This window comes from Sciurus carolinensis, chromosome 12 (assembly GCF_902686445.1).
Source record: "Sciurus carolinensis chromosome 12, mSciCar1.2, whole genome shotgun sequence".
NCBI lineage: Eukaryota > Metazoa > Chordata > Mammalia > Rodentia > Sciuridae > Sciurus > Sciurus carolinensis.
In genome coordinates this window covers 57,595,617-57,622,562 of record NC_062224.1, presented here as the reverse complement: position 1 = coordinate 57,622,562, position 26,946 = coordinate 57,595,617, and the positions used below count along the sequence as shown (strand labels likewise).

The following is a 26,946-nucleotide window of genomic DNA, read 5'->3' as shown; positions in this document are numbered from 1 at the left end:
GAAATAATAGATGTTATTATTATTTAAAGGTTAAAGTTTATTACTAAGGCATATTTTTATTGTATAACCTTAATATCTTAAAATTCATACTTAAATGTAACAATGTAATTAAAATTATTTGATGCAAAATAAATATTTCAGAAATTTCAAAATGTTAGTAGAGGGATACTAGATGTACAGACTCAAGTCTCTACAGAGATAATACAACTTACTCCAATAAAATAGCTTCTCTAAGGAACAAGGGAAAAGTGATGATAATCAACTCTCTTTATAAAAAGACTAGAATTCAGGGCTGGGGTTGTAGCTTAGTGGTAGAGTGCTTGCCTAGCACCTGTGAGCACTGGGTTTGATCCTCAGCACCACATAAAAATAAAATAAAGGCATTGTATCCATCTACAATTAAAAATACTTTTTGAAAAAATACTAGACTTCATTGAACAAATATTTATTGAGTGCTTTCTATAGGCCAGCCACCAAGCTCTTCCAGAAATAATCCCATACCTCATTTCTATAAAAGTTTCTTATAGTTAACACAGTCAATTTAATGGTATGTGGTTAAAAATCAACTAGTTCTGTAATGGTTCATTTTATGTATGTACTAGGCTGTGCCATAGTACCCAGATATATGGCCAAACATTATTCTGGATATTCTGTGAAGGTATTTTGAGGATAAGATTAACATTTAAATCAGTGGATTTTGAATAAAGCAGATTATTCTTCATAATGTGGAAAGGACTCCTCTAAAGAGTGACCTTCCATGAGCAAGAGGGAATTTGGCCAGCAGATGGCCTCTAGACCTGAACCACATCTCTTCCTGGGCCGTCCAGCCTGCCTGCCTACCCTGAAAATTGCAATCTTACCTAGCCTCCACTGTTGCAGTAAAAGTTCCTTAAATCAATCTTTCTGTTTTTTCTTTCTTTCTTTTTTTCTAATCTTAGACTGACCTAGATTAAGATTGATCTATTGATTGGAAGATCAGTAGATATCTTGTGGGTTCTGTTTCTGAAGAACCATGATTAATACAAGTTCTAAATGAGAAACAGTAGTCTTCTGCCCTGAAACCTCCCAATCAAGCTAAGCAGTGATGAATACTGTTAATCTTTTAAAAACTGTTTTTTTCTGGTATTTATCTCTATATTTTTAGGTGTGTTCATACCACTAACTCTTTTTTCATCAGTAAAGAAAAATTTCTAGTGACCTATGGCAAATGAAGATTAAACTCTTTACATGCCTCCTTCCTCTTCTTCCATTCCTAGCTTCCAATGTGTTTAATATCAGTATCAACATTATAAATACTACTTAAATATTGGTCTTTGCTATTCAAGTAGTAAATTACAATTACATATACACTTGTGCACATTTGTTTTCTTCAATAGAGAATACTTTCAGTATAGGCTGATTGAGTGTCAAGCCATCAGTTAATATGTCATTCTTTTCACTATGGCCATTTTGATTCTCAAGAGAAGGAACTTCCAATTTCCTGCTCTTGTGTACAACCCTGATGGTCTGTGGCCTGGGAACTGAGTGAAAAATGGGGTGAAGATCTCCTCTTTCAGAATGCAAACTTTCTCTCAATCTCTCTATTCTAACTTCAGTGCCCTATTGTAACCAGAGCTTTTGAGCTTAATCTCTTCAAAGAGGAAACCCCTCGTCTTCTGTGTGGAGGAGGGGCAGTCACCTGGCTGCACATAGAGAAGGTGGAATTGTCAATTTTGGTTTCAGACCCTGTCTTCCAAGTTTTCCTGAAATTGAGAGCAGATCCATTTGTTTTGTACATATGGATCACCCTCTGTAAAGACTTAAGATTCACCTTTCTCCACCCTGCTAAGTCAGGTGCCATTATCCTAATTTCCTTTCTGTGTTTAAGAATTTCATTTGGGATCACAGATATCTCATCTGGTGATGGCTGATGTACTTCTGGAAATAGGCTGTTTTTAGCATCTTAGATGACAATCTCATGTCTCAAAATTTGAAGATCAGAAAGATATATATTCAAGGAGAATTATATCCTTGTCCTTCTTTTATTAAACTCTAAGTCACTACCCACAGCCACCATCTTCTCACACCTACTACCTCATCAGTTAGAACTGAAATTTCAAAATTCTCCTATATTATGAGTAGTTTCCAGGTTAACAATTAGTTTGTTTCCTGAAGTTTACAGACTTTTGAGGCAAAATTAATTTCTTCTAAAGGAAGGATTCCTCCATTAGGTAAAATAGGCTTTTCTTTCTGGTCAGGAAAGGATTTGGATTCGCTAAGGGAAATCTTACCTTAAATCGTTCATCTCACATGTATAAAGCAATCTCTCACTTATAATTCACCTCATTCTCACTTTGCTTTCATCCTGGTTCAAATGTCATCCCAAAGGAAATTTGCCCAGATTAATACCTTCCAGTTCTCAATATGTCAGCATATTTTTTGAAACCACCTCGAGCCTTTACGCATACATTAGCTTGCAATTTATGCTTTTGAATTGTGCTCTATGCCTCATCTTTCTTACTAGATTACAGGTGAGACCATAGATTATCTCATCTTCAAGCTCATATCAAGTACTCAATCTACATTTGCTTTTTCAAATAAGAATTTACTCAGATTTGAAATAGTCTAAATGAGTTAATAATGACATTTTTCTCCTTCAAAATCACATATTATATAAAATAATTTAGAAGGCAGTTGTAAGGTTTTAATTTAGTACTCCTTCCAAAATTAGTATCTCTTATCACTTCATAAAATAAATTCCAAAAGGAAAAAAAGATCTTTAAACAGATAAGAAAAAATGATCTATTCACAGATGCTTTCCAAGTACTTTTTAAAAGAAGAACAAAAGAAAAAATAGATTTTATAATATAAAATATAAAATCTTTACAAATAAAAATCATACACTTGAAAAAATATATGTTGGTGTGAGAATATTTATAGTAGCATTGTTTCTAGAAAAAAATCTTGCTCTGCAATCCAATATCTGGAAACTTATCAATAATATCTGAAAATCTATTAATAGAAGATTGATTATATTACTTATATAAAAGGAGATCAAGATACTGTTCTGAGACTGTGACTATTTATCAGTGTTATTTACAGACCTCAAAATATGACATTATGGTAAGAAAGGAAAAATATTGAGAAATTAGTATTTATAAGATGATTTCATTTTATAATTAAAAAACATTTTGACATGTATACCAAATATTAATATCAATTATTTCTGGGTGATAGGATTAGGAATAAGTGCCCTTTCTAAAAATCTATCTCATTCCATATTTTATGACTTTTTATAATAATGTCTTTTTTAAAGTTATTTTGATTTTGAAAAAAAATTGTAAAAATACAAAAACATAAAAATTCCATAGTGGGGAAAGTTGTGTATTGGGAGGTGGACAGGGCATATCTGAGAATTTTCTGTACTTTCTGCTCAATTTTGCTGTGAACCTAAAACTGCTCTATGAACTAAAGTCTATTAATTTAAAAATGTATAAAGAATATTTACAAAAAACAAGACAAATGAAGATGAAGCATAATTAGATAAGGTGCTAATGTCACTCCAACAAAATTACAATTTAGGAAAGTACAAGGAATATGAAAAATATTTACAGAAGAAAAAAATGGTCAATAAATATTTATAAAATATTCACTTTCACTTTTATTCAAAGAAATTCATAATAAAAACCAGATACTACTATAAAATATTAATTATATGACTATTCTATACCAGATAATGAAATCCATTCTTTACTTTAAAGATCTTAATTAATCTACAAGGTAAATGTTGGTTTCCGGTTCTCCATGAGGTAAATATGAAATTTAATGATTTGCCTAAGTTTACCCAAATGGCGACTAGCCAGACTAATAATCTATCCAACTCTAAAGAGGTAGGTAGTTCTACCCACTGTGCTCTATTGCCTCTCGGTCTTCTTTTTTTTTTAATCTCTCACTTTTTAATGTCACATACTCAAATGGGTATATATATATATACACTGAGCAGAATTCAGTGTAATATTTAAGCCAAATAACACACATTGAAGGATTCATACATAGTCTTTGGACCAGCAATCCCTTTTAGGCATCTCTACTAAGGGAATCATCAAAAATCCAGATTTATGTACAAAGTTATTGTCATATTATTATTCAGAATTGCTAAAAATTGGAAACATCTTAAATGTCTAATGAATTATTATGCATACAAATGATTCAATTAAAATTTTGTTTCCAGAGTATTTACTGATGTAGGAAAATGTTCATTAATGAGATAATATTAAGTAAAAAGCAGATGCAAAATGCACATGTAGCATAATCTCAATCACAATATAAATGTACATGCACATAACACATTTACATACACATGGAAAATGATTAAAAGGAATATGTCAAAAGGATATAATAGTTATTTCTGGATGCTAATGGCACAGGAATTTTTCCCCTTAATTCTTCTTTGTACTTTCAAAATTCCCTACATTGAAAGTGTGTTATGTAATCATAAAAATAAAAAATGTTAATTTGCCTACTAACTTCTATTGTTCAATAAAAATTTGGTATATGTGCATGTGTGTGTATCCTTTACCTATTTAGTGATCATCATATAGCCATATAACTACTAATCTGCAAAGTTCAAAGAATAAACATACAAATTTCTATTTTAATTTAGAGATACATTTGTGGTGTGATTATCCTAGTCTCATATCAAAGTTTAATTGACTCAATCCATTTTCATAGAAAATTTAGGTAATTTTTAGCCTTATAGAAGCATAAACTTTCCCCTGCATTTTTACATACCATTTATATTATGTAAGTGCATTGCATGAAATATAAGATATTTTACTACTATAATTCTGATTACAAGGACAATTGCTTTTAAAGGGAAAATATGACACCTTCATTTTTTATTTTTTCAGACTCTGTTTTGACTTTTGGTAATAATCAGCAGAAGGCCACTATCAGTCTCCTCCTGTAGAACATAATTTTTGTAGTATCCCAACCTAACATCATCTAAACATGCAAGAGGAAAAAAACAGTTCAATCGGGTGTGTGTTCTTCACTTCAATTAAACTCACACAGTTGGATACCTACTGTTGCCAAAACAGTAATATAATTTATACATTATAGTCCACACAGTAAAACTACACTAAAAGTCATTTAACAATATTTATAACACCATAAAATATAGTGTTAAAATATATGAACTGCAATATGTACCAAAATTATAAAATTTGTTTCTCATCATCAGTGATTAAAACCAGGATCATTGCTCTAGTCTCAATACTCACAACCCTGGTGACAGATTAGAATTCAAATCTTAATGATCAATTTACAATTAACAAGATAGAAGTGAAACAAATTAAACCAACCATTATATATAACGAGACCCCATGGACTCCCATTGTTCCTCTTAATTACAAAACGCAAATCACAAATACACAATGGGCAGTGTTAGACATCAATCCACAAGCTTAGCAACCCAGAAAGTGACAATGACGGAAAAGAAAGAAGAGAGGCAAAACCGCATAGATGCCGGTTCTGTGCCCTATTTAGTCCTTCTCAGCGTGAAAGTGGAGAAAGGCTGAGCTCTAAGCACACAGCTGACCTCCAACACATATCACATGCACTCCAAGGCTGGCAGAGGCTCACTCCCAGCCAGTGTCCACCTTTCTGAGCTCTTCCCTGGCCAGGTTTTAAATCGCAATGCAAATCACACTGTTAACATTTTACTGCTGATTCATCTAAGTGCCTGCCTGGGGAGAAGGAACACTCCCTTCACTTTGATAAAGAAAGATCACAGTTTTACCAAAGATATTTAAATATCTCCCTTTACCTCCTTCAAAAACAACCCCATAACTGTAAGAAGCTCTCGCAGTACTGGGGAATACAGACGGAAGGAGTAGCTAAAGTTTATGTAGAGCTTCAACTAAAATCAGCCAGAATGTCTGGCTGGTGCCAATTAAAAGCAAAGTGGAATTAATCCTCTTGCCTGATGGTCAAAAACAAGCTATAAAAAATGCACAGAATCAGCATTTCATTTTTAGTTTTAAAATGGGATGTGCCATTCACAAACCCTGGGTTGCAGACACCACTACGTGCACAGTGTGGAATATACACAGTGCAGAAAGTACTGTGCAAATCGCTATGGAGGCTTCCAGAGAACAGAAGCAAATCGTCACTGTCATAATGCGACTTTCGGTCTACTTGGGGAGAAACCACATACAACAGACACACACACGAAGGTACCATTTCAAAACATTTTCACAGAGCAGCTCAGCATGAGGCTGGGCAGAGAGTAAGAGTTTACCGGCACAAGGAGTCCAGATTGTCAGCTTTTCTAGCGATCCTGCATGGGCTCTGGTTAAATGATGAGATCTCTGAGTAAAAAAGCTTATTTAAATGGTAGAAATCCATTTGTTTAGTATGGCATTTTGAATAACATAAACCTCTTAGAAAAATGTTGCTGTAAGGAAAGGAGGGTTAAAAAAAGATGTGTTTTAAATTATTGTTCAATACAAAATAAATATATCTACTTTTAGAAAAAAGTTTACTGTGGTACTCTGAGGAAAATTGGGATCAAAATTACCACAGGGGCTGGATATTTATTTTGAAGACTAAGTCTCCACAATGACCAAACTTCAGATATTCCAGGCTTTTCCTCAACTCAAAGTTCAGTGAAAATTATTTATCCCAAAAGTTTGGGACAGGGTGTATAAAACATTCATTGAGGGCTTCTTCAGTGCTTACTACACTTATAATTTTTATTTAAAAAGAAATACTCTGAGCCTTCAAGTTCTGCAGAAGGTTTTAAAGCAGAAGGTAACACCAAAATGGAATGTTAAATTTGGCAAGAACAAATCCTTGAAAATGTCATAGTAGGAATCCAGGGAGAAATGAGACTGGATTGATAAGAACTTAAGAGCAAACAAACAAATAAACCTCAAATCACAATTTATCCTACACACTACTTTCTTGTGAAACACACAAAATGTACCTTTTGTAACTTTAGGCGCCGTTAAAAATTTAAATAAGACTACATAGCAATTTATCAAGTGTTTCCTAACTTCCAGGCCTTAATTTTTTAATTAACTTGTGAAGTTACAAATAGGTGCCTATTTTAATTCAACAATTTTAGCAAACCAGATGCTAGAGCATGACCTGCACACAACCAGATTCACTTTTTACTAATGCTGCTTGGCCCTTAAAAAGGGTTTCACTGTGATTCTGAAATTATGTCTGTCAGAAAAGGTAGTCAGATCTTCTCTGGCAAGGATAAGAGCTAGTGACATGTTACTGAATTTACCAGTCAACCCTTAAAACAATGTTGCCAGTGACAACAATAGCAGATAGTATGTATTGCCATGTGCCAAGCCCTCCTTACCTGAGGATTCTACATCCACAAATTCTACCAGCTACAAGTCAAAATGTTGGGTCTGTACTGAAGACACAATTTTTCTTGTCATTATTTTCTAGACAATACAGTGTAATGATTATTTACATAGCATTACATTTATATATTATGTATTATGTATTGCAAATATTATACAGCTAATTCAAAGTATACTGGAGAGGGCCACACCCTCTCTCTCGCTCCTGTATACTTTGAATCAGCTTTATAATACTTGCAATAATATCTCAGAGATGAGTGTTTGCCTTGCATGTGTGAGGCTCTGGGTTTGATCCCCAACACTGAAAAATTAAAAAAAAAAAAAAAAAAGGAATGAAGTACATGGGAGAATGCTATGTGGGTTGTATGCAAATACTATGTCTTTTTATATAAGGGACTTGAGCATCTGCAGATTTTGGTATCCACAGGGGTCCTGGAACCAATCCCCCTTGGATACTGAGGGATGACAGTGTATGTATATATGCATGTATGTTTGCTTTTCTATATATATTGTCTGAATTCCCACAACAATCCTGCAACATGATTTTTGGAAATGTTTTTACAGATGGAGAAACTGAGCTTAGGGGAGATTTGGCAACATATCCAAGGTTGCACAGCTAAGTGACAAACCAAGACTCAAACCTAGTTCTTTCTGAATTCCAAATTGTTCTTTCCTACACCGTGCTTGCCATCCACAAAGGAATAGGTTGACATCAGAAATCATATTAGGGTGTGGGGGATAACAACACACCTATTTTTTAAATTCATTCATTCATTTGTTCATTCATTCATATGTATTGGGTGCCATCTATGTGTCAGATACAGAGGAACACACTTCAGGTCAGGAGTTGGAAGAAGCAAGAGGAGTGAAGTGCCAAGGTTTAAATTCACTAAACTTGTAGAGAGTAAATTAATCTAGAGGAGGAAAAATAGGGCCCACAGGCACAGAATACAGGTTAAACTTGGCTGGGAAGGTAGCAATTCTCCGAGGGTATTTAAAGGTCATCTCTTCCTTTCTAATCTTCCCCATCACAACTGTGGTCTAATTTTCTTTCTTCTCTTTTTTTCTAAGAACCAGGGCCTTGCTATGTTGTCCAGGCTGGTCTCAAACTCCTGGGCTCAAGTAATCCTCCTGTGTCTTGGCCTCTGGAATAGCTATGACTATAGGGGAGAACCACCACACCCACTGGTTCTGAGGTGTCTCAAGTAGCAGATGTCAAATATTGTAATTGTTGCAATAAAGACTTTAGAACCAGAAAGACCTAGGTTAGAACTTTATCTCTCCCATTTACCACTTATTTAAACAGTTTTGGTTTTCTTATCCATAAAAGAAGATAATAATTCCTGTCTCAAGCTGTTGTGAGAATTAAAGAATGTACATCAAGCACTTTTGTTTTTTCAATTTCCCTAATTATTTGACCTAAAGATAGTTTTTGTGCATGCATGCAGAATCACAGTAATAGATTAAAATTCATTAGTTACATCAACATAAGATTTTTAAACTGCTTGATTTATCTGCATTCTTTATTAGAATAATTACTGTCTTGAGCTTTGTTTTCTGAAATTTCATAGTTTTCATTCTAAACCTTAAAAAAGTCAAATAATAATATGTATATACAATAATGAAAAAATATTAAAGTGCTTTACATGAACAAGTAAGAAAACACATATAAAAATATTTTCACAGAAAATTTATCAATGGATAACTAATTTTAATATTAGATTATAACAGTAGAAATGCTATTTTTTAGGAAAAATTACAGTAATCAAACAGTGCTCTGAAAATACTGTATAACATTACCTACCTGCTTTTTTGAGAGATTTGTTCCAGTTTCTTGGCTAATGTACAGCACTCTTCCTTTAACTTTGTCAAAAATGTATTCTGGGAGGTCAGCAATGAATACTGTTCATTTTCTAGAAATAACAATAAATCCCCACCAACATAAGATGTTTATGGTTGTAGCTCTGCAGGGCTTTCCATATGTAGAGTGGTAAAAATGCTTTAGCTCACTACATATTTCCTAGAAGTCACTAGAATATTTTCAATGTCCTAAATTAAAGGACCTGTCATCTGGTAAGACACTGAATCTTGTGAGACATTTATTTTCATAATAAAATTATACACCAGTAACATTTTTGATCATATCAGCTTAGTGGTAACATTTTAGCATGTTCATAAATTGTCAAATACCTCAAGTGGAGTCATAGATGCTTATATCTTTGTAATATGCAAGATATTATATTTTTATTTTGACAATGCTACCACAAACAGTGTCAAAATTCTCGAAACCAGATAATTCAAAACTAAAATCATCGAGGAATTCTCTTTTACACTGAAACTCGTGCTTGATGTTTCATATTTATGCACATAGTTTACTACTCCCACCCTCCCCCCTGAATCTTGGATATAGTTCTCTAATTATGAAGGTAAACTGTGTGATTTTCGTTAGAATGTTGATTTTCTTCTCAACAGTATGTGCTCCAATGAAGATTTGGTCAAAGAAACTGAGTGTGCAAAATAAATGGGCGTGTTCTTAAGGTGGTTTTAACAGTTAAAAACTCTTTATTTATCTCAGTTTCTGCCCAAGACTCTTTAATCACTAGGAGTCTGCTAGCAGTGGGGGCCAACAATAATTTATCCTATAATTTCCTCTGTTTTCAGTAACAAGATGTACTGAATCTGGTGAATTTTCATTTCTTCTGGCCAAATGTGGTAAGAAGAAAATCTCTACTGAAAGTACTGGAGGGAATTTTGTGAGTCAATATGAAATTCACCTCTTTATAAGTAAATAAAATTAATAAGTTAATAAGTTTAATAAAGTAAATGAAGTTAATAAATTTCATGATAATGGTTTTCCACCTGAGACAGGAATTTTCTACCATGTCATCAAATACGATATATACTACCCTATGAAAATTACCTCTAAGTGTAAGTTTTAAAAGGTCTTTTATTCCTTTTTAATTTTAGCTAATGATTGGCAAAAAGCATATAGCATAGAAAGCAAAATAAATCAAGGCACTAAAATTAAGCAACATTTTTTTGGAAGAGACAGGATCAATTAAACTTTTGTTTTAATAGTACAATCAGCATGGAGTATGTGGTGTGGAATTATAATGACTGACACTGTCTTGTTTTGACTAACACTGTCTGTGAACACACAACTCAAAAGTGAAAGGAACTACATAATGCTCCAACTGAACAAATCAAACTGCCTATTTTCAAAGTGCATTTTACTTTCAAATTAAAGGTAAAGAGTTACTGGCCAACTCAGTTTGCAGAATAGTGCCAATGTGATGAAAGATGGCAATTTTTAGCCAAGCTGCCAGCTGTGGTCAATGCCTTGTATTAGTGAATTTTAACAGCAGTTGTGAGAACTTGAAGAATGCAAAGGATTAAACATCACTCTAGATTGGATTGGGGGAGGTGGGGAAATCATACAAATGCTAAAAATGTTCGAAGCTGCAAAGATTAAATAAAGGAACATATCAATTTGGAGCCACTGAATTACATCCAGCTGCGACAGTGAATTAAGAACCGATTAATGGCTAAAGCTTTTCTCCAGTTTGGATGCTGAAGCAAACTCATTAGGCTTTTAGAGTAGCTATAATGTGTGTACTGTGGGAACTGTTCAATGCTATTCAGGAGACTCTAACTGTAAGCTCAGAGCATTTCCCGCAGAGCTTCTGATGCTATTTTCTTTATATAACATGTGTGCCTGAAAACCCAGCCAAAAACAAGCCCTTTGTTTTTCTACTTTGTTGTGGTCTCTCTCAGCTTTACGTTTCTTGAACACAGGTAAATAAACTCATAATCCAGATGGTGCAACAGATGTGAGAGCAGCACTCTGAAATCAACAGACAGTGGGCAATACTTTCCATTTTCTCTTTTAAACGCTAACTAATATGTAATTCGGAATCTCCGGTGTAGTTAGCATCTGCTCCCTTCGGCCAGCCAAAGGTTACAGGTGTTCCTGATGTCATTTCACAGTAAGGCGTGGGCCTGGCTTGTGAGCGAGTGCCCAGGCTCTAATCTTTCCCTACCACCTACCAGTTTTGTCATGCTGGGCCTCCATTTGCTGTATCTTCTGTGTCAGCTCCTGCTCTCTTTGCTGGGCCTGAAGGGCTTGGGCCTTTGCTTCGTTGCTAAAGCTCTGCTGAATGCTATCTTTTTCCAGTCTGCAAAACAGAGAGGAGACATATAGAAATGTAATCTGCAGATCAATGGACTTCCATCACTCCCCTATGGACCACAGAGAGCTCATAGGCAGTAAATTGTGAAGCACAAGAGGACAATGATCTTTCCACAGAACCCCGACTCCAAAAGGGGGGCAATTCAAAGGACCTATCATACAATATGAATACATGCCATAAGTTCTTGTGCACAAAAGGACACATGACAAATGAATAAAGATATTCTGTAACTTTAAAGTACACATACCTTTTTTTTTTTTTTTCTGTAACAATCTTACTGTTTTGCACTGTCAATTTTTAATCTTCTGAATGGTCAGTATTTCCTAAAGATCTTGGAATTCTAGCAACAGTAATGACTTAAGTTTTAGTTTAAACAAAACTTAAATTCCTTCTTTTAAATATTGCGTTACTGGGGATTGAACCCAGGAGTGCTTTACCAGTAAGCCACATCCCCAGTCTTTTTTATTTATTTTGAGACAGTGTCTCCCACCAAATTGCCCAAGCTAGCCTTGAATTTGTAATCCTCCTGCCTTAGCCGCCCAAATTGCTGGGATGACAGGCAAGTGCCACCATGCTTGACAATCAAAATCTAAATTCTTAAACTAAGATTTGTAGGCCACTTCTTGTTTTCCTCCAAAACTTAAAATGGAATCTCAAATATAATGCAGGAGACTAGAGGCCAGTAAATGATTCTGTAGCACCGCACGCATGTTTTCTTTAAATATTTTCACACATTGGGCTGTATAATGTGAATATAAATATGAATATAAAAATGAATAACTTTCCTCAGCACTTCATAATAAAATTTCTTTCGGGTCGCACTCAATGAAACTGCAGGATGAAAACCTTCTATAATCAAAAACAATATCCCATCTCACTGTGATAAGATATTGACCTATCCTATTGGGTCAACATCCAATCTCATTGGCTCCTACATAAACAAACTTCCTGAACAATTAGAACCTAAGCAGTGCAAAGAACCTCATTACTGCAACACTGCTGAGACTGACACTGTGCATATGTACCATGCATGTGTGTCCACACACACACATATACACGCATTATACTACATTGGTTCTTCAAACTCTAAATATGAGTGTTATGAGGGTTTCCTTCAATTAAGTGACTTAGTTATTTCTATCTCCTGATCTCCTTGTGGGCATTTCTCATCCATGCTGCTTTAGTTTACTAATTGAGATATTTACTGCCTAGCCTTTGCCAAACTAAAAATAAACAATTCCATAAAGCTATCACTACCAGTCTATGTACCGCTGTGGAACTTCAATTCACTGGCTTCTAATTATAAAGTAACATAAGGAAAGCCTGTATTGAAATTGGTCAATGCATGTGGTAATGTTGTAGTGTAAAATTCCAGAATGAAAATACACCCACACCTCACTCAAATGGAATCATCAGGGGTCCATGCTAAATGTGAAATAAGGTCCCGTCTGGTACTTCTAACAACAACACCCCCCTGGATGTGGTCCAAGGTCTTGTCTCACACTCAGTTCCAAAGTAGTATATTGCAACAAATGGATAGTCAGACAAGGCTACTTTTTGCCTTCTCCATCACACCACGCATTTTCTGGCTATGGATTATTGCACATGTTTCCTCCTCTTCCTGGAATGTCCCCCGCCCACCCATTCAATCCCCCTGCATGATGCATACTATTCCTTTAGGGCTTAGTTCAAAATTCTTCCCTCCTCTTCCCTCTCTTTCTCCTAAATAAACTATTCTTCCCTCCATGACCTCAATATATGTTGTATACATCCTGGCACTCATCACCCTTTAATTACTGGTTTATATGTCTGTTTCCTTTTGTCATGCTGTACCCTGAGCCCAGCTTAGTGCTTGGCACATAGGAAGTGGGCAGTGAATGTTTAAAAATTGGATGTTTTTATACCCTTGCCATGGGGGGAGAAGGAAGAGTGCGATCTTTAAATGAAACTGAAGAATCTGTCTAAATCTCTGATGAGAAGGCAAACACTTTTCAGAGATGTTAGAAAAGAGTGACTGGATGAGAATGGCTTTGCCAAATGGAGATGGTCCTGCTAAAGGAATCAGTTTTAAAAGTACTCTGTCGGGGCTGGGGTTGTAGCTCAGTGGTAGAGTGCTTGTGTGAGGCACTGGGTTCCATTCTCAGCACCACATTAAAATAAATAAACAAAATAAAGATATTGTGTTCATCTACAATTTAGAAAGAATTTTTTTAAAAGTACCCCCTATGGTCTCTTGGCCATGCCCAAGTCAAACCCCAGCTAGAGCAGGGGCTACAGGTAGGGAGACTTGAGGCTCTTAAATCCCTAATAATTGGGTGACCATAAAATGCACTGTTCAAAATCAATACACATTTAAGAGTGAAAAGGAGCATTATTAAAAGAACTGTCATAAGTGTAGTTCTCTTTATAAAATAAAACAATGTAAAAGACCCCTCTACCAACAAATGTTTTTACACCTTGTGTTTCTTTTTTTTTTTAGTTGTAGACAGACACATGTCTTTGTTTATTTAGTTTTATGTGGTGCTGAAAATCAAACCCAGTGCCTCACATGTGCTAGGCAAGTGCTCTACCACTGAGCAACAGTCCCAGCCCCACAACTTGTGTTTCTTGAATCCTTACCCAACTTTCACACTAGCTGATACACTACACAGTTATTTTTCATGAGATACAAACACGATATATTTTTAATTTCCTACCTCCTTCCTTCTACCCCTTCCCTCCTATGTTGCCCTCTCACTTGGTAAGCTTTAAATAAAACTTCAGAACATTAGAAATGAAAGGAATTTCAAATTTGTTTCATCAAATACTCTCACTCTATAGCTCAAAAACAACCACCACCATCATAAATGACCCACAGTAAAACCCCTGAGGGCCACAAAGAATTTGAAATCCACTCATAGGTTACACAGTGAACACAAAGGTAGAAATGAATCAAGGAAACCTATTTTATAACACCTTAGAGATAATGCAATAATGAACTGAAAGAATTAGTAAAAACCACTTGGGTATCCAAGGAAAGGACTAAAGATGTATTCAAATCAATCCAATAAATACTTATCATGACTATTATGTGAAACACACTCTGCAGGACATTGGGTCAAATAAAGATAAATAAGACCACAAGACCTAGTTCTTGTCCTTAAGAGGGAGTTCAAAATGAAGATATATATGTATACACACACACACACACACACACACATATGATATTAAATAGCAGATGGTGAAATAGTCACTAAGAAATGTAGTACAAGAGGAAAAAAAAACTATCAGAGCATAGAAAAATGAGAGATAATTTTAGCTGGGCATGGGAGCCTTGGGAAGGACAGCTAATCCAGTCACCCCCAACTTGTTTTCTTTCAGTTCTGACTTAAAACATTGATGATTTACTTTTGTGGTACTAGGGAATGAACCCAGGGGTACTCTACTACTGAGGGACATCTTCAATCCTTTTTATTTTTGATTTTAAACCACAGTCTTGCTAAATTGCGTAGGCTGGCCTTGAATTTGGGATTGTCCTGCCTCAGCCTCCTCAATAGTTGGGATTACAGGTGTGCACCACCATGCACTGTGATGACTTCGTTTAACCAAACTTGTGGTTAGCCTATTTTACCAATCAAAATAAAAGCAATGGCAGTAAAGATGACTTTCTTGGTAGTTATTACAATGGGCTAAAGTATTTATTCATAATGTCTGAAAACTAGAAACAATCTAAATGTCTATCCCTTGATAAATGGATAAATAGACTATGGTACAGCCTTATAGTAGCATGCTAGGAATACTAGTAATAAAAGAAACAAGTTGCTCTTACATACAACACTGAAATGAGCCTCAAAAGCAGTATGCTTAAAGGAGTCAGGCTCCAAAGATGTACTTTATGATTTCATTTGCATAACACTCTAGAAAAGTACTGGAGTAACAGAAAGAAGATCAGTATTGCCAGGTCCCGGAGGAAGGGGAGGGGCACACAGAGACTTTTTGAATTAATAGAAATGTTCTGCATCATGATTATGATGGTTCCATGACTATATCACTTGTCAAAACACATTTAACTGCACACTTAAAATTTGTGGCTTCTATTGTATTTAAATTTTCCTTGACAAAGCTGATTTTAAAAAGGAGTAAACGTTCTAGCATAGAAACATCCACCTCTATTATTCAAGTTATTCATATTACCTGTAGTCCATGCATGTACTAGTCATGACAATGTTGTATTGGCAAAAGTTCAGAATTAAAAGGAATGAACAAGCACTGGTCAGGCCTCAAACATATACTAAGTGCACAATTACTTAGTCTTTTTTTCTATTTATAGTTTTCACTAACTGTATTTTCTAAAAATGGCTACAATAATATTTACCATCCCATTTCCACATAATTTATTGTTTTAAATTTTTCCATTTAGAAATGTACATCAAAGAGCAAAAATGATAGATTGTGAAAAATGCAGTTTGAATTTAACAGTTAAGACTGAAGGACCAAGATTTTCTGATGATCTCAAAATTCAATAATAAGGGCTGGGGAGATAGCTCGGTTGGTAGAGTGCTCACCTTACAAGCACAAGGCCCTGGGTTCAATCCCCAGCACTGTAAAAAAAAAAAAAAAAAAAAAAAAAAAAATTAAATAATAAGCCCAGGTTAGGAACAATGACAGCATCAAGTCTGAGAACCAAGACCTTACAGTGGCAGTGACTAAGACACCCCTCCCATCTGCTGTCTCTATTCACCTTTTTACTGAAGTCTGAAGTCCTAGTATCAGACATACAACACTTTGGGCTACAAGGCATTTCGTTTTTAAAGTACAATACAGGGTACTTTGTGACAGTAGCCTATCTGCATGACAAAACTTGTGAGAGGGGTATGGGGGTGTAGCTCAGTGGTACAGTGCTTGTCTAATACATGTGAGGCCCTATATTTGATTACCAGCACCACACACTTTAAAAAACATAACAAAACAAAATACCAAAGACATTTGGAGAAGATTTATAACATGCTTATGAACTAAAAATCATACTTGAAGGAATAGAGAGAAACAACAGGGAGGATCTCCTAGCTGTCCACTTTTCCCAACACTGGTTAGCTTTGATCACTTGTTTTACACCATCAATATGCTGAAAAGTATTTAATAACTAGTCTCAGGAGTGGGCAGAGAAATCCCTCATATGTCGTATTCATCAGGTTTCAGCATAGAGATTTCCCAACCACAGCCTGTTTCAAACTACCAAAGTGAACATCAAATTGGGAAGACATCCTCACAATCAGCTCTTGTGAGCTAGAAGAAGCCAGTCCCAATACACCACTGGTTAGGTGAACTTTCCCAGACTTCTCCATTGTAGAGTTACTGCTTTCCCTTTTGTAATTAAAAAGTACCTTGTTTGAGGATGCTGAAACTATGGAAATATCTTATTCCTCAATAAACTATCACTTAGTAGTTTTACATCCAGGAGTAGTAGTTTTTCTACTCTTGTTTTCTATTTATATTAGTTAACATTGTCCTGTAAGGAAAAGCTTTCCTTTAATTTATTAATTTAGTGATATTGGCATGGAGTTTTGAATTCTTCTTTTATTTAGTGGGTTACAAAATTCATTATGATCATTATTTAAGTTCAACTTATCCCTGATTTGATCAGTGGGGTACCCTTCAAGCTGGTCCTGATGTGATACATCTCAATTATTTTTGTGCACTTTGTAGATTTCCATCCTCACAAGATAGTTTGTAGGCTTATTGTGTCCTGTCCCTGATTCCAAGATGCAGCTTGTCCAAGAAGCACTTTTTGTACGTTTTCGTGGAGAATGGTATTTAGAAACCAAGATCCATCACCAGATGGTGCTCATTGCTACTATGATGCTTCTAGGTCACCTTAGTAGTAGACAAAATCAGGCTATAAGGCTATAAGGCTATAAGGTATATCACACTTATATACAAATAAGTGTATGGGCATGAATATAAGTATATATATTTGTACATGTGTATTTATATGAATATATATATATATATATATATACACATTCATACTGATATTTCCAACTATAATACATCATAGATAGAACCTAGTCTCCCTTATTTCCATAATTGTGATTTTCCTCTTCCTCAATAGTAAGAAATTTGGCTCCTATTATCTTCAACATATTTACTCATTTGTTCAAATTCAGAATATACAGAAAGTATTTTTAAAATTGCTAGTCTATGGAAGAAAATCTACTAGTAATTAAATCTAGTAATCTAAATTAAATATTTGCATACAGTTTTGTTTTGTTTTTCTTCATTCTTTTTAAAAAAGTATAACATTTACAGTTGGTTCTGTTTGTGTTCGAGAAAAATTATGTCTTGAGAGACAGTGGAGAACTGTAAAAGGCTCATAGAGTTAGAGGGTTTGAGCAAGGAAACTACATCCTTATTATCTATGTGACCACAGACAAGTAACTTTATTCCTTTAATCCTGGGCTTCTTCATTCAAACAAGGAAAAAAAAATCCTCTTAAAGAATTAATCATTTTAGTAAACTATTAATTAAGGTTTACCATAAACTAAGTTCTTTTCATGTATTCTTTTATTTAATCCTTCCACCAACTCTACAAGGTAGATTCCCTTACTATTTTCACTTTACACATGATGAAACTAAGGCCTAGAGAAACTATAAAATTTGAGTTGAATTCCCAAATTATTGTAGGGTATAGTTGAAATCCAGGGCTATCTGATTCTAAAGCCCAGAATGAATTACTGTGCTTCGATCTCTAACTTATCAGAGATGCAGAGAAATAAAAGAATGTAAAAAAAATAACAAAACTCTTATTTCAATTATCCATATGTGTATCATCTAATACTCACAGTATCCAGTGAAATCCCAAGCTAGTTCCTATTTTTTCCTTTCCCATTTGTCCTGTATGCTAATAGATCACTTCTTTCTACAAAGGCACTATCAACTAGCTGTATCCTCCTCAAAGAAAGATATTAACCTTTATAAAAATATGAAAGCTACCACAAACACATCTGCCTCAAGCTGGTCATAGACTCCTAGGAAAAATATGGGCATCTATATGGAATGTAAACACATGGAGAACTGGGACCTTTCTTCTGATTACTAATGTATCCCAAGAGCCTGTTATACAGTTGTATGGTCAAAACTATATACAATGAATGAAACTACAGGGGATTTGAGTTTTGTAATCCCTACCTCCTCAAGTAGGCAAAATGTAATAGCATCATTCATATTTCCTAGAGCAAATTACTTCTATTTCCTTCAATGCAAAGTATGTCAGAACTTTAAATGCAATGTGGTAACATGAGTTATCAAATCAGAACATGAGTCACTTCTAGGAAAGAAAACAGAAACTGAAAAGAGGTCAGTTGCTTTCAAATGAATACATAAAAAGGAAAATAAATATTTAACAGAAACATCCCTAAAAATAATTTTCCCTTCAAAAGTTCTGATGTATCTCTAAAATAATTGGAACACTTACCTTCAAGGCAAAGGAAGAGACAGACACTTGATTAGATTTTGCCCACTTCCATTATTCTTGTTCAATATACATTTATTTACAACTTTTTTTATTTTTTATTTTTTGTGGTACTAGAAATTGAACCCAGGGCTAGGCAAGCGCTCTACCACTGAGTTACATCCCTGGTTCTTGCTTAAAACAAAACCACAGACTCATATTATTGCCTCTTCCTCACATGTCTGTGATTTCTGTTTTACAAGGCATTCAAATGCATTGACCTCTTTTCTTCCTAACAATTCTTGGAGGCAGGAAGATGGAGCAGATATCCCTGTTTAACAGAGAAAACATTTTAAGCTCAGGGAATTAAGAGATTTGCTCAAAGTCACACAGCTACCAAGTGTCAGAGCTGGAACCAGAACCTGTCTTCTCACTCCCAGTCCAGTGTTCTTTCCATTCCATGGCACAGCATCATACGAGGGGTCTGTTTAATCAAACAGTGTGATGCTCATTCATTCAACAAATACTTAAGCAACTACTTTGTGCCAAACACAAAAGTAAGGGGGTCTATATGAATGCAAGACACAGAGCATGCCCCCAAAAGGTTTATGATCAGGTGAATACAATGAACAAGTTTTTTTTAAAAAAGGACAGCTATAAGAGTATGATAAATATTAAAAAATGGCTAAATTCCTGCTGTCACACAGGTAGGCAGCAAAGGATTAAAGGAGTAGCTAAGAACAGTGAGGGAGGAATTCAGGGAGCATAAACATTTCAAGGATTAAAATATGAGAAGTAATCTGCCAAACAAAAATGTGAAAAAAAAAATTGTGACAAGTGAAGTGGACAGCATGTGCAAAGACCCAGAGAGGAGAGATAGCTAGGTGCCTTTGGAAAACTGCAACAGTTCTGCCATGATTGGAGACTGGAGTATATATGTTGTAGGGCAGCAGTGAGCAGTTGGTGGAGGGGAGATTATTGAAGAAAAATGAGACTGGAGATGGAGGCAGGAGCCAGAACTTGAAGCTATTTTTAAGGTCCTTATCCCGAGGGAAATAGGGAGCCAATGTAAGGTTTTAAGCAGGGGAATGTTGTGATCACACTCATGCTTGAGAAAGATCACTCTGGCGGCAGTGTGGGGAACAGATGGGGAAGGGACAACATTAGAAGCAGGGAAAGCACTTATTACTACAGCAATAGTAAGAGCAATTTCTATAATGGTTTCTTTAGATATGGTAGATACCACAGGTAGATACTGAGACTGAACAGCCATCAAACACATATTTCACTAATTTTCAGCCTCAATTTTTTTTCAATAGCTCAGGGGTACCTGAGGCAATCATTAAGTGATTGTAGGAGGCAAAATTTCTGTGAGCTAGTAAAGCACTCCTATATTCTATTTTACAGTACCATGTGCCCAATTCTACAGACTAAAGAATAAGAATGAATATGCTATTACATAAAATAAATTAGATCACAACTCTGCCTTTGCACCTTCATATTGCCCAAAGTTTAAATTTTCCATTTCTGGTTTGTTTGTGTAAATGAATGACTTTGATCCATTCTTGCCTTTCTTCTCTGAAAACTATCAGCTTATCTACATATTCATAGTCATAATGAGGAGTAATGTCAAATCAGATCCTATCTGTCAAATCAGATCAGTAGATACGATATGTATCATAATGGCATTTCTATTACCTGTCGATAGATATGCAATCTTATCAAATTGTACAGATGATTGAAGAGCTTCTATTCTATTATTTAAAAGTTTTAGAAATTAACTTATAGGGTCTGTTACTGTAGGATTGGATTTATAGGATCTGAATAGATTGGTTCTTTTGTGGGCTATCAAATTTCTTGAGAAATATACTGTGGGAATTATGATTATCATGTATATTTTTATAATATCTTATTTCTCAAGTATGACAGAGTAATGTTTTATTTATTTGGAATGCTGGGAGTGAGGTGTTCTAAATGAGAGAATTTTTCAGGTATTAGATCCATAGAATTCTGACCATTTGCAGTAGAAATATATCTAAAATACATTAACTATGTCTTTGCTTTCTTATGAAAACTACACCAAATACACCAAACTCTTTTTGGTACTGAAGGTTTCCAATTTAAAATAAGATGGTCCCTCTTCCTGCTGCTATTTCCTCTGCTAGCAAGTTCTTAGTTTTCAGTTCACTGTGTATTTAAGTTCCTAACATAGTAACTAGAAATAGAAAGCACCTGATAACATTTTCATTGCAAGAAATGTCTCAGATACTTTTCTAAAGAACCAAAAAAAAACATAAAGCAGCATAATGATCTGCTTATAATTTTCTATTGGTTGTTTTGTTATGATTTTTTGTCACCTTTTGTTTTGTTTTTTAATATTAAAAAGTAATGCCTTGGAGTAGTACCATTGATCCTGCACAGAAAAGCTGATGGACTTAGTGATAGTTATTTGTTTCTTTAAAGGGCATTTTAATTTATATCTCAATTTATAGCTATGTTTCAAATGACTAAATTAGACAGAAGTCTAAGTTTGACTATGTGAAGACTTGTAATAAAGCAGACTTTTCATTATTTCTGAGATAAAATGCTTTGGTCAAACTTTCAACCATTTGGCATATAGGAATTGTGTTTTCTATAGATTGATAACAATAACAGTAGCTCATTTTTAAAACTTGATTGACATCTCTGTAACCTCTTCATCTTTGCACACAACTCTGGAACTGTAAAGTACTATGTTTACAGATGAGAAAACTGAGCAGAGTCCATTTTCAGATTCCTACTTCAGTATTCTTACCCTTCTAAATAAGAAAACTATTATTTCTGCCATGGTAGTTAGGTCACATTCTTTATTAAAGCATTTTTACCTTTAGTCTTTTATGATTTAACATTATTTCTATTTGGCTTTGGAACACTTGCTTGTAAAAATTCTTAACTATTTCCTTTGCTTCAGTGACATGAATTTGTTGGATTTTATTCTTCGTCTAGCCATTTCTCAGTCTTTGTCCTCACCATTCCTACAGAGATGACCTTTTATTTCCTGATGAACTGCCTTTTCCTTCTTCTAAATCTATCTTCAAACTCACTTCTACAAGGTACCTGCCCTGAGCTTACCCAAATCAGAGGAAGTCATGCTCTAAGAGAAGGAATACAAACTGGAATCCCAAAATACCTCTAAAATTGATGGCATACTTTCAGCCATTATCCCTTTATCCCACTACTGTCAATAGGACTGGGTCACTTATTTTGACACGAGGAGGAAGAAATTGAGAGAACAGGCACTGGTGTCTACCAGTCTGGCATGGAAGCTCCAACTCTTCCAATCACTAGCTGTATGCCTTAAGTGAGTCAAATACCCTATGACCCAGTTTTCTTGAAAGAAAAATAGGGTCAATATGATATCTCTCCTTATAGGACTATGAGGATATTGTATATAAAGTTTTCTTAGTGTGACACTGGCACATAGTAAGTTCAAAAATAGTACCTTATTAAATTTATCATTAATATTTCCTAGAAAATGAGAATCCAAAGAGAAATAATCAATATTGTAATCTCAAAGATGAACAGCCTTGAGGAAAGAAGAAAATTTTTCCTCAGTTTACTGGTAAAAGCTACATGGGGTGGGGGAGGAGATAGTATTGCACACTGGACGAGTGTGGGCTTTGCATACACACAGGCCCAGGCTTCAGCTCCGACTTCACCACGTACTAGCTATGTGATGTCAAAGCAGAACTTTATCTCAGTCACAGTCTCAATTTTCACATTCATTAAATATTATCAGAATTATGTGAAATGTTCCATATAAAGTAATCTGCAATGTCTAATCTAGATCACCATCTGAAAAGTGTCTAAAGTCAATTAATAAATTGACACCTAACTATTTATTTGTCAATTTTATTTTCAACAACTCTTAGAATGTCAAGGATGGGGTGGTAAGATATAAAATTTCTTATACTATAATGCCATTTCAGTTAATTGTTCATCTGCTCTTCAAGTAACGGCCAGAAAGTGACAGCTTTCTCTATCTTCCTCTTTTTCTCCTCAAAGTGGTAGGTTCATCAGAAAAGGACTAATCAAAGTGAGTTCTGGCTATCGCCTCTAACATTAAAGAAAAAGCTGACATGCTTCTCTTCTCTTATTAAATTATTCCTATTGTTGTAAAACTAGAATTCAGGATTTAAATTCATGAGAATTTGACCGCATCTACATTGGGTATGGTAGGAAAACTGAGTAACAAAAGTCTATGGCTGTGATAGCTAGCACAGCAGGCATTGGCCACATGTGGTTATTGAGCACTTGAAATTGGCTAGATTGAATTGAGATGAGCTGTAAATGTGAAATGCATTCTAAAGTGTGAAGAATTATGGAAAAAAAGAGTAAAAAATATCTCTAATAAGTTGTTCCATTGATTACATGTTGAAATAGTACTATATTCTACATACTGGGTTAAATACATTATGTTATTAAAATTAATTTTATCTGTTTCCTCTTACTTTTAAAAATATGGCTACTTGAAAATTTTAAATTCCATATATGGTTTGCATTTTGTGGTTTACATTACATTTCTCTTAGCACTGATTTAAGCACAACTCCTTTGCCTATTTCCCTATAGTAAAGTATCATTTTTAATCCTGATGTTTCACAAATACAAACAGCCATATTGTCCCAAACTGCAAAATTTAAATGCTTCATGAAGAAATCAAAGTTCAAAATTTTAATGAAAAGCAAAAACTAGTAAAATGACATTTTTAAACCTTGGTAAGTTTCTCATTTAAGTCAGCCAAATCTCATTATTTGAAAGGAGAAACAAAGGAGAATAATTCTGATAGAATACTGAGACTAGATAACATTGAAGTCGTTACCATATTATGCAAAAGTAAATAATACCACTGGGGGTATAGCTCAGTGCCAGAGTGGCAGAGTGTTTACCTAGGATTTGTGATACCCTGGGTTATCTCTCTCTCTCTCTCTCACACACACACGCATATATGCACACACATACACATACACACAAAGTAAATGCTACCCCCCATCCAATCTTGCTTGAAACAACTCTCAAAATGCATATTCATATTTAAAATTAAATTATAAAACATGGAAAAGTTATTCCATACAGTCAAGTTGGTAAATTATAGAAAATTATCCAGTTGTGTACTACTAAAAAGTGAATATAAACATAGTTGGAAAACCTTTTACCTTTTGATAGCCTATAATTTTTAACTGGGAAATAACAGATTCTCTGAGAGATTATTCCCCATGGATTTCTTTCCTCCACCTCTAGTGTAATCATCCTCCTATCATTCATTATTTATTTTTGGTAAGAAACTAACACTTTCAAACTTCATCTATATGACCAGGTAGTCAATATTGGTCAATCAACCTACCAGTTGGTTTAGTAAACTATCCCACTACCTGGTGAGTTAATGTGCTGCCTTTGTAGTTTTCACTTCTTGCTAAACATTATCTGCACCTGAAGGAATACAAATAAGTCAGTGAATGGTTTCAAACTCCTATAAAAATTGCTGGAGTTCACTTGTCAGAAGAAATATAATTTGAGGAAGGACGGTGAGTGGAAAAGCCAGGGCCATAGACAGTAAGTCCTCTTAAGAATCCCAATTCCAGTCATCATTATCATTACAAGATGGTTATTTATAGAACTCACTGGTAGAAGCTGTTTGAAATGGTTATAAATTATAGGCACCTCCAAGTGTATTTGCAGAAAAATTAACACATTAGAGCGCTAAACTTCTCAACTTGAAGAGCTCACTGCCCATGAGTTGCTCCATTTCTTCAAAGTATGGGAAAGAATCCACAGAAGGGAGGAAGATTGGCATGCTGAGGGTTGAAGGAAAGTAAAATCTATTACAAAGTCTGATTTAGGGGCCCATACTTTAAATTTGTGCCAATAATTCCTGGCAGAAGATTATCTAAAAGGGTTTATATATACAAATTTCTATACTAAAATCTTACTCCATGAAATCTTATTCAAAGAATCATACTTTGAAAGATATCTAAATTCAGTTAATAGACTGGTCTCTAATTATTTAAATGTCAAATTTATTTTCAAGCACTATTAGCACATGAAAGTTAAGTTGGGACCAATATGGAAAAAAATATATTGTAAGGTAACTCTGGGAACTATCAGTTACTCTTTAGGTCAAAGATGTTTCCCCACCCTACAGCCTCATTTTAGGGTGCAGATTAACTCTAAATGGAATGTTACCTACCTCCTTGTTATTCCTATAAACCACATGTGGTGTAAAGTGGGGAGAGGGAAACGGGATTTCTCCATGACAATTTTCTGGTCCTACCACAGTTAGTGTAGATCAGTTTTTTCTGATACTTTATTCCCAAAAACCTGACTCCTCAGAGATGTGCAGAAATTTAATGGAAAAATTATCATACATGATATAAATACAGGAAACACTGCAAACTAAATTCCTTTTTGAGAGATTGTAAATGTGCATAACATGTTAAAGTCTCTGAAGCACTACAGTGAAGAATTGATTAGCTTGTAAAAAAAACTTTCCAAAAGGAATTGACCACAGAAACTATTTTCTACAATATCCACCCTAAGAGGAAATAAAAAATGATGGATGTAGTCTGGAGCCTAACAGCCTAGGTTTGAATCCCAACTCCACAACTTAGTAGTGCTGTGAAGTCAAGGTATTAATATCAGTATACCTCAATTTCCTTATATGTAAAATAGGGATTATGGCAGAACTTATTTGGTAGAATTTGAGTTAATGAGAGTAATGTGTTTGTCAATGAGTAAACAGTGTGCTTGGGGGGGGGCTGTCTTCATTACCACTCTTGGAAGTGTTTCAAGGAATGCATTTTGGTAATTGCTATTTGTGAGCTAAAGTTTCTGTTTTTTATTTTTTGTTATTGTTGGTGTTTTTTGGTTGGTTTGTTTCAAGAACTAATGCAAAGTTGAAAAAGAAAATAATTTTCCTTGCTGCAACAGGTTGTGAAAGACTTATACTGAGGATTTTAATGGGTTCATTCAGACAAGCCATATTATCAACGAGTCCAAAGGAGTATTATGTGGAATATAGGAAGAGCACCAGACTTAGAGCAAGGAGATCAAGATTCTACCTCTTGCTGCCACTAAACAACTGTTGGTCTAGGACAAGTCACTTAGCTTCTCTGCCTCTCATCTCTTACATATTACAACCAGTTTTGGATTGTATGAACAATCTCATTAATTCATTTGTGGAATCTTGAGTCAAGGTAAATTTAAAAATCTATATGCTGTTTTGTAGATATTATAGATACACATGCATGTATGTGTGTAAAATATAAACTTTACCTGTTAGGTTGTAAGATACCTGTAACTAAGGATCATGTCCTCTTCATTTAAAAAAATGTAAACAGTGCCTAGTGCAGCTGGAACAGAACATGTGCTCAATAAATGTTAAATTAATACCTATTCAATAGTAACCAAATGATTGTGCCTTCATTCAAAAACCACTCAAGACTTCAAAAATATAAAACACTATTCTGGGTAAATAAACCTTACATATTTGGGGGAGGCTATTAGTTCTACTTATAAAGAACCTGCAATTTAATCTGTGGTATGAATATCAAATGACACTAATTATTGAGTTTTTAAAAAACTATCTTTCAATTTGAATTTTATAGTTCAGGTGAATTTTGTTCTTATTTTACACAGCAGCATCATGCTAGTAACATTATTATATAGAGCTATTCAGTAACTATGACAGAATCAATGACAAAATCAATTCATTACAACTGAAGTAAGTATACTCCAATCAATTTGAAGTAAAATTTTAGATGAATAAGAATAGTTATTGGATGAAAACTTCTAAGCAAATGAGAAAGAGGTATATTTTGAAGACAGTATATGGCTTACTAAGTTCCTCTCCTTAGAAGAAATAATTTACTATTTTTCCTCCAGAATGTAGCTGCATATAACCCTACTCAAACAAACAAAAATGACTAAAAG

At 34.6% G+C, this 26,946-nt stretch overlaps 1 protein-coding gene across 1 annotated transcript in view; it reads right to left on the bottom strand.

Annotated features, from left to right (window-relative positions):
• The window catches only part of Sdccag8 (SHH signaling and ciliogenesis regulator SDCCAG8), a 241,548-nt gene that overhangs the window by 73,650 nt on the left and 140,952 nt on the right, over positions 1-26,946 (bottom strand). Inside the window, 2 exon segments of the mRNA XM_047521464.1 lie at positions 9,166-9,274; positions 11,409-11,536. Coding sequence (XP_047377420.1) covers positions 9,166-9,274; positions 11,409-11,536 — 237 coding nt within the window.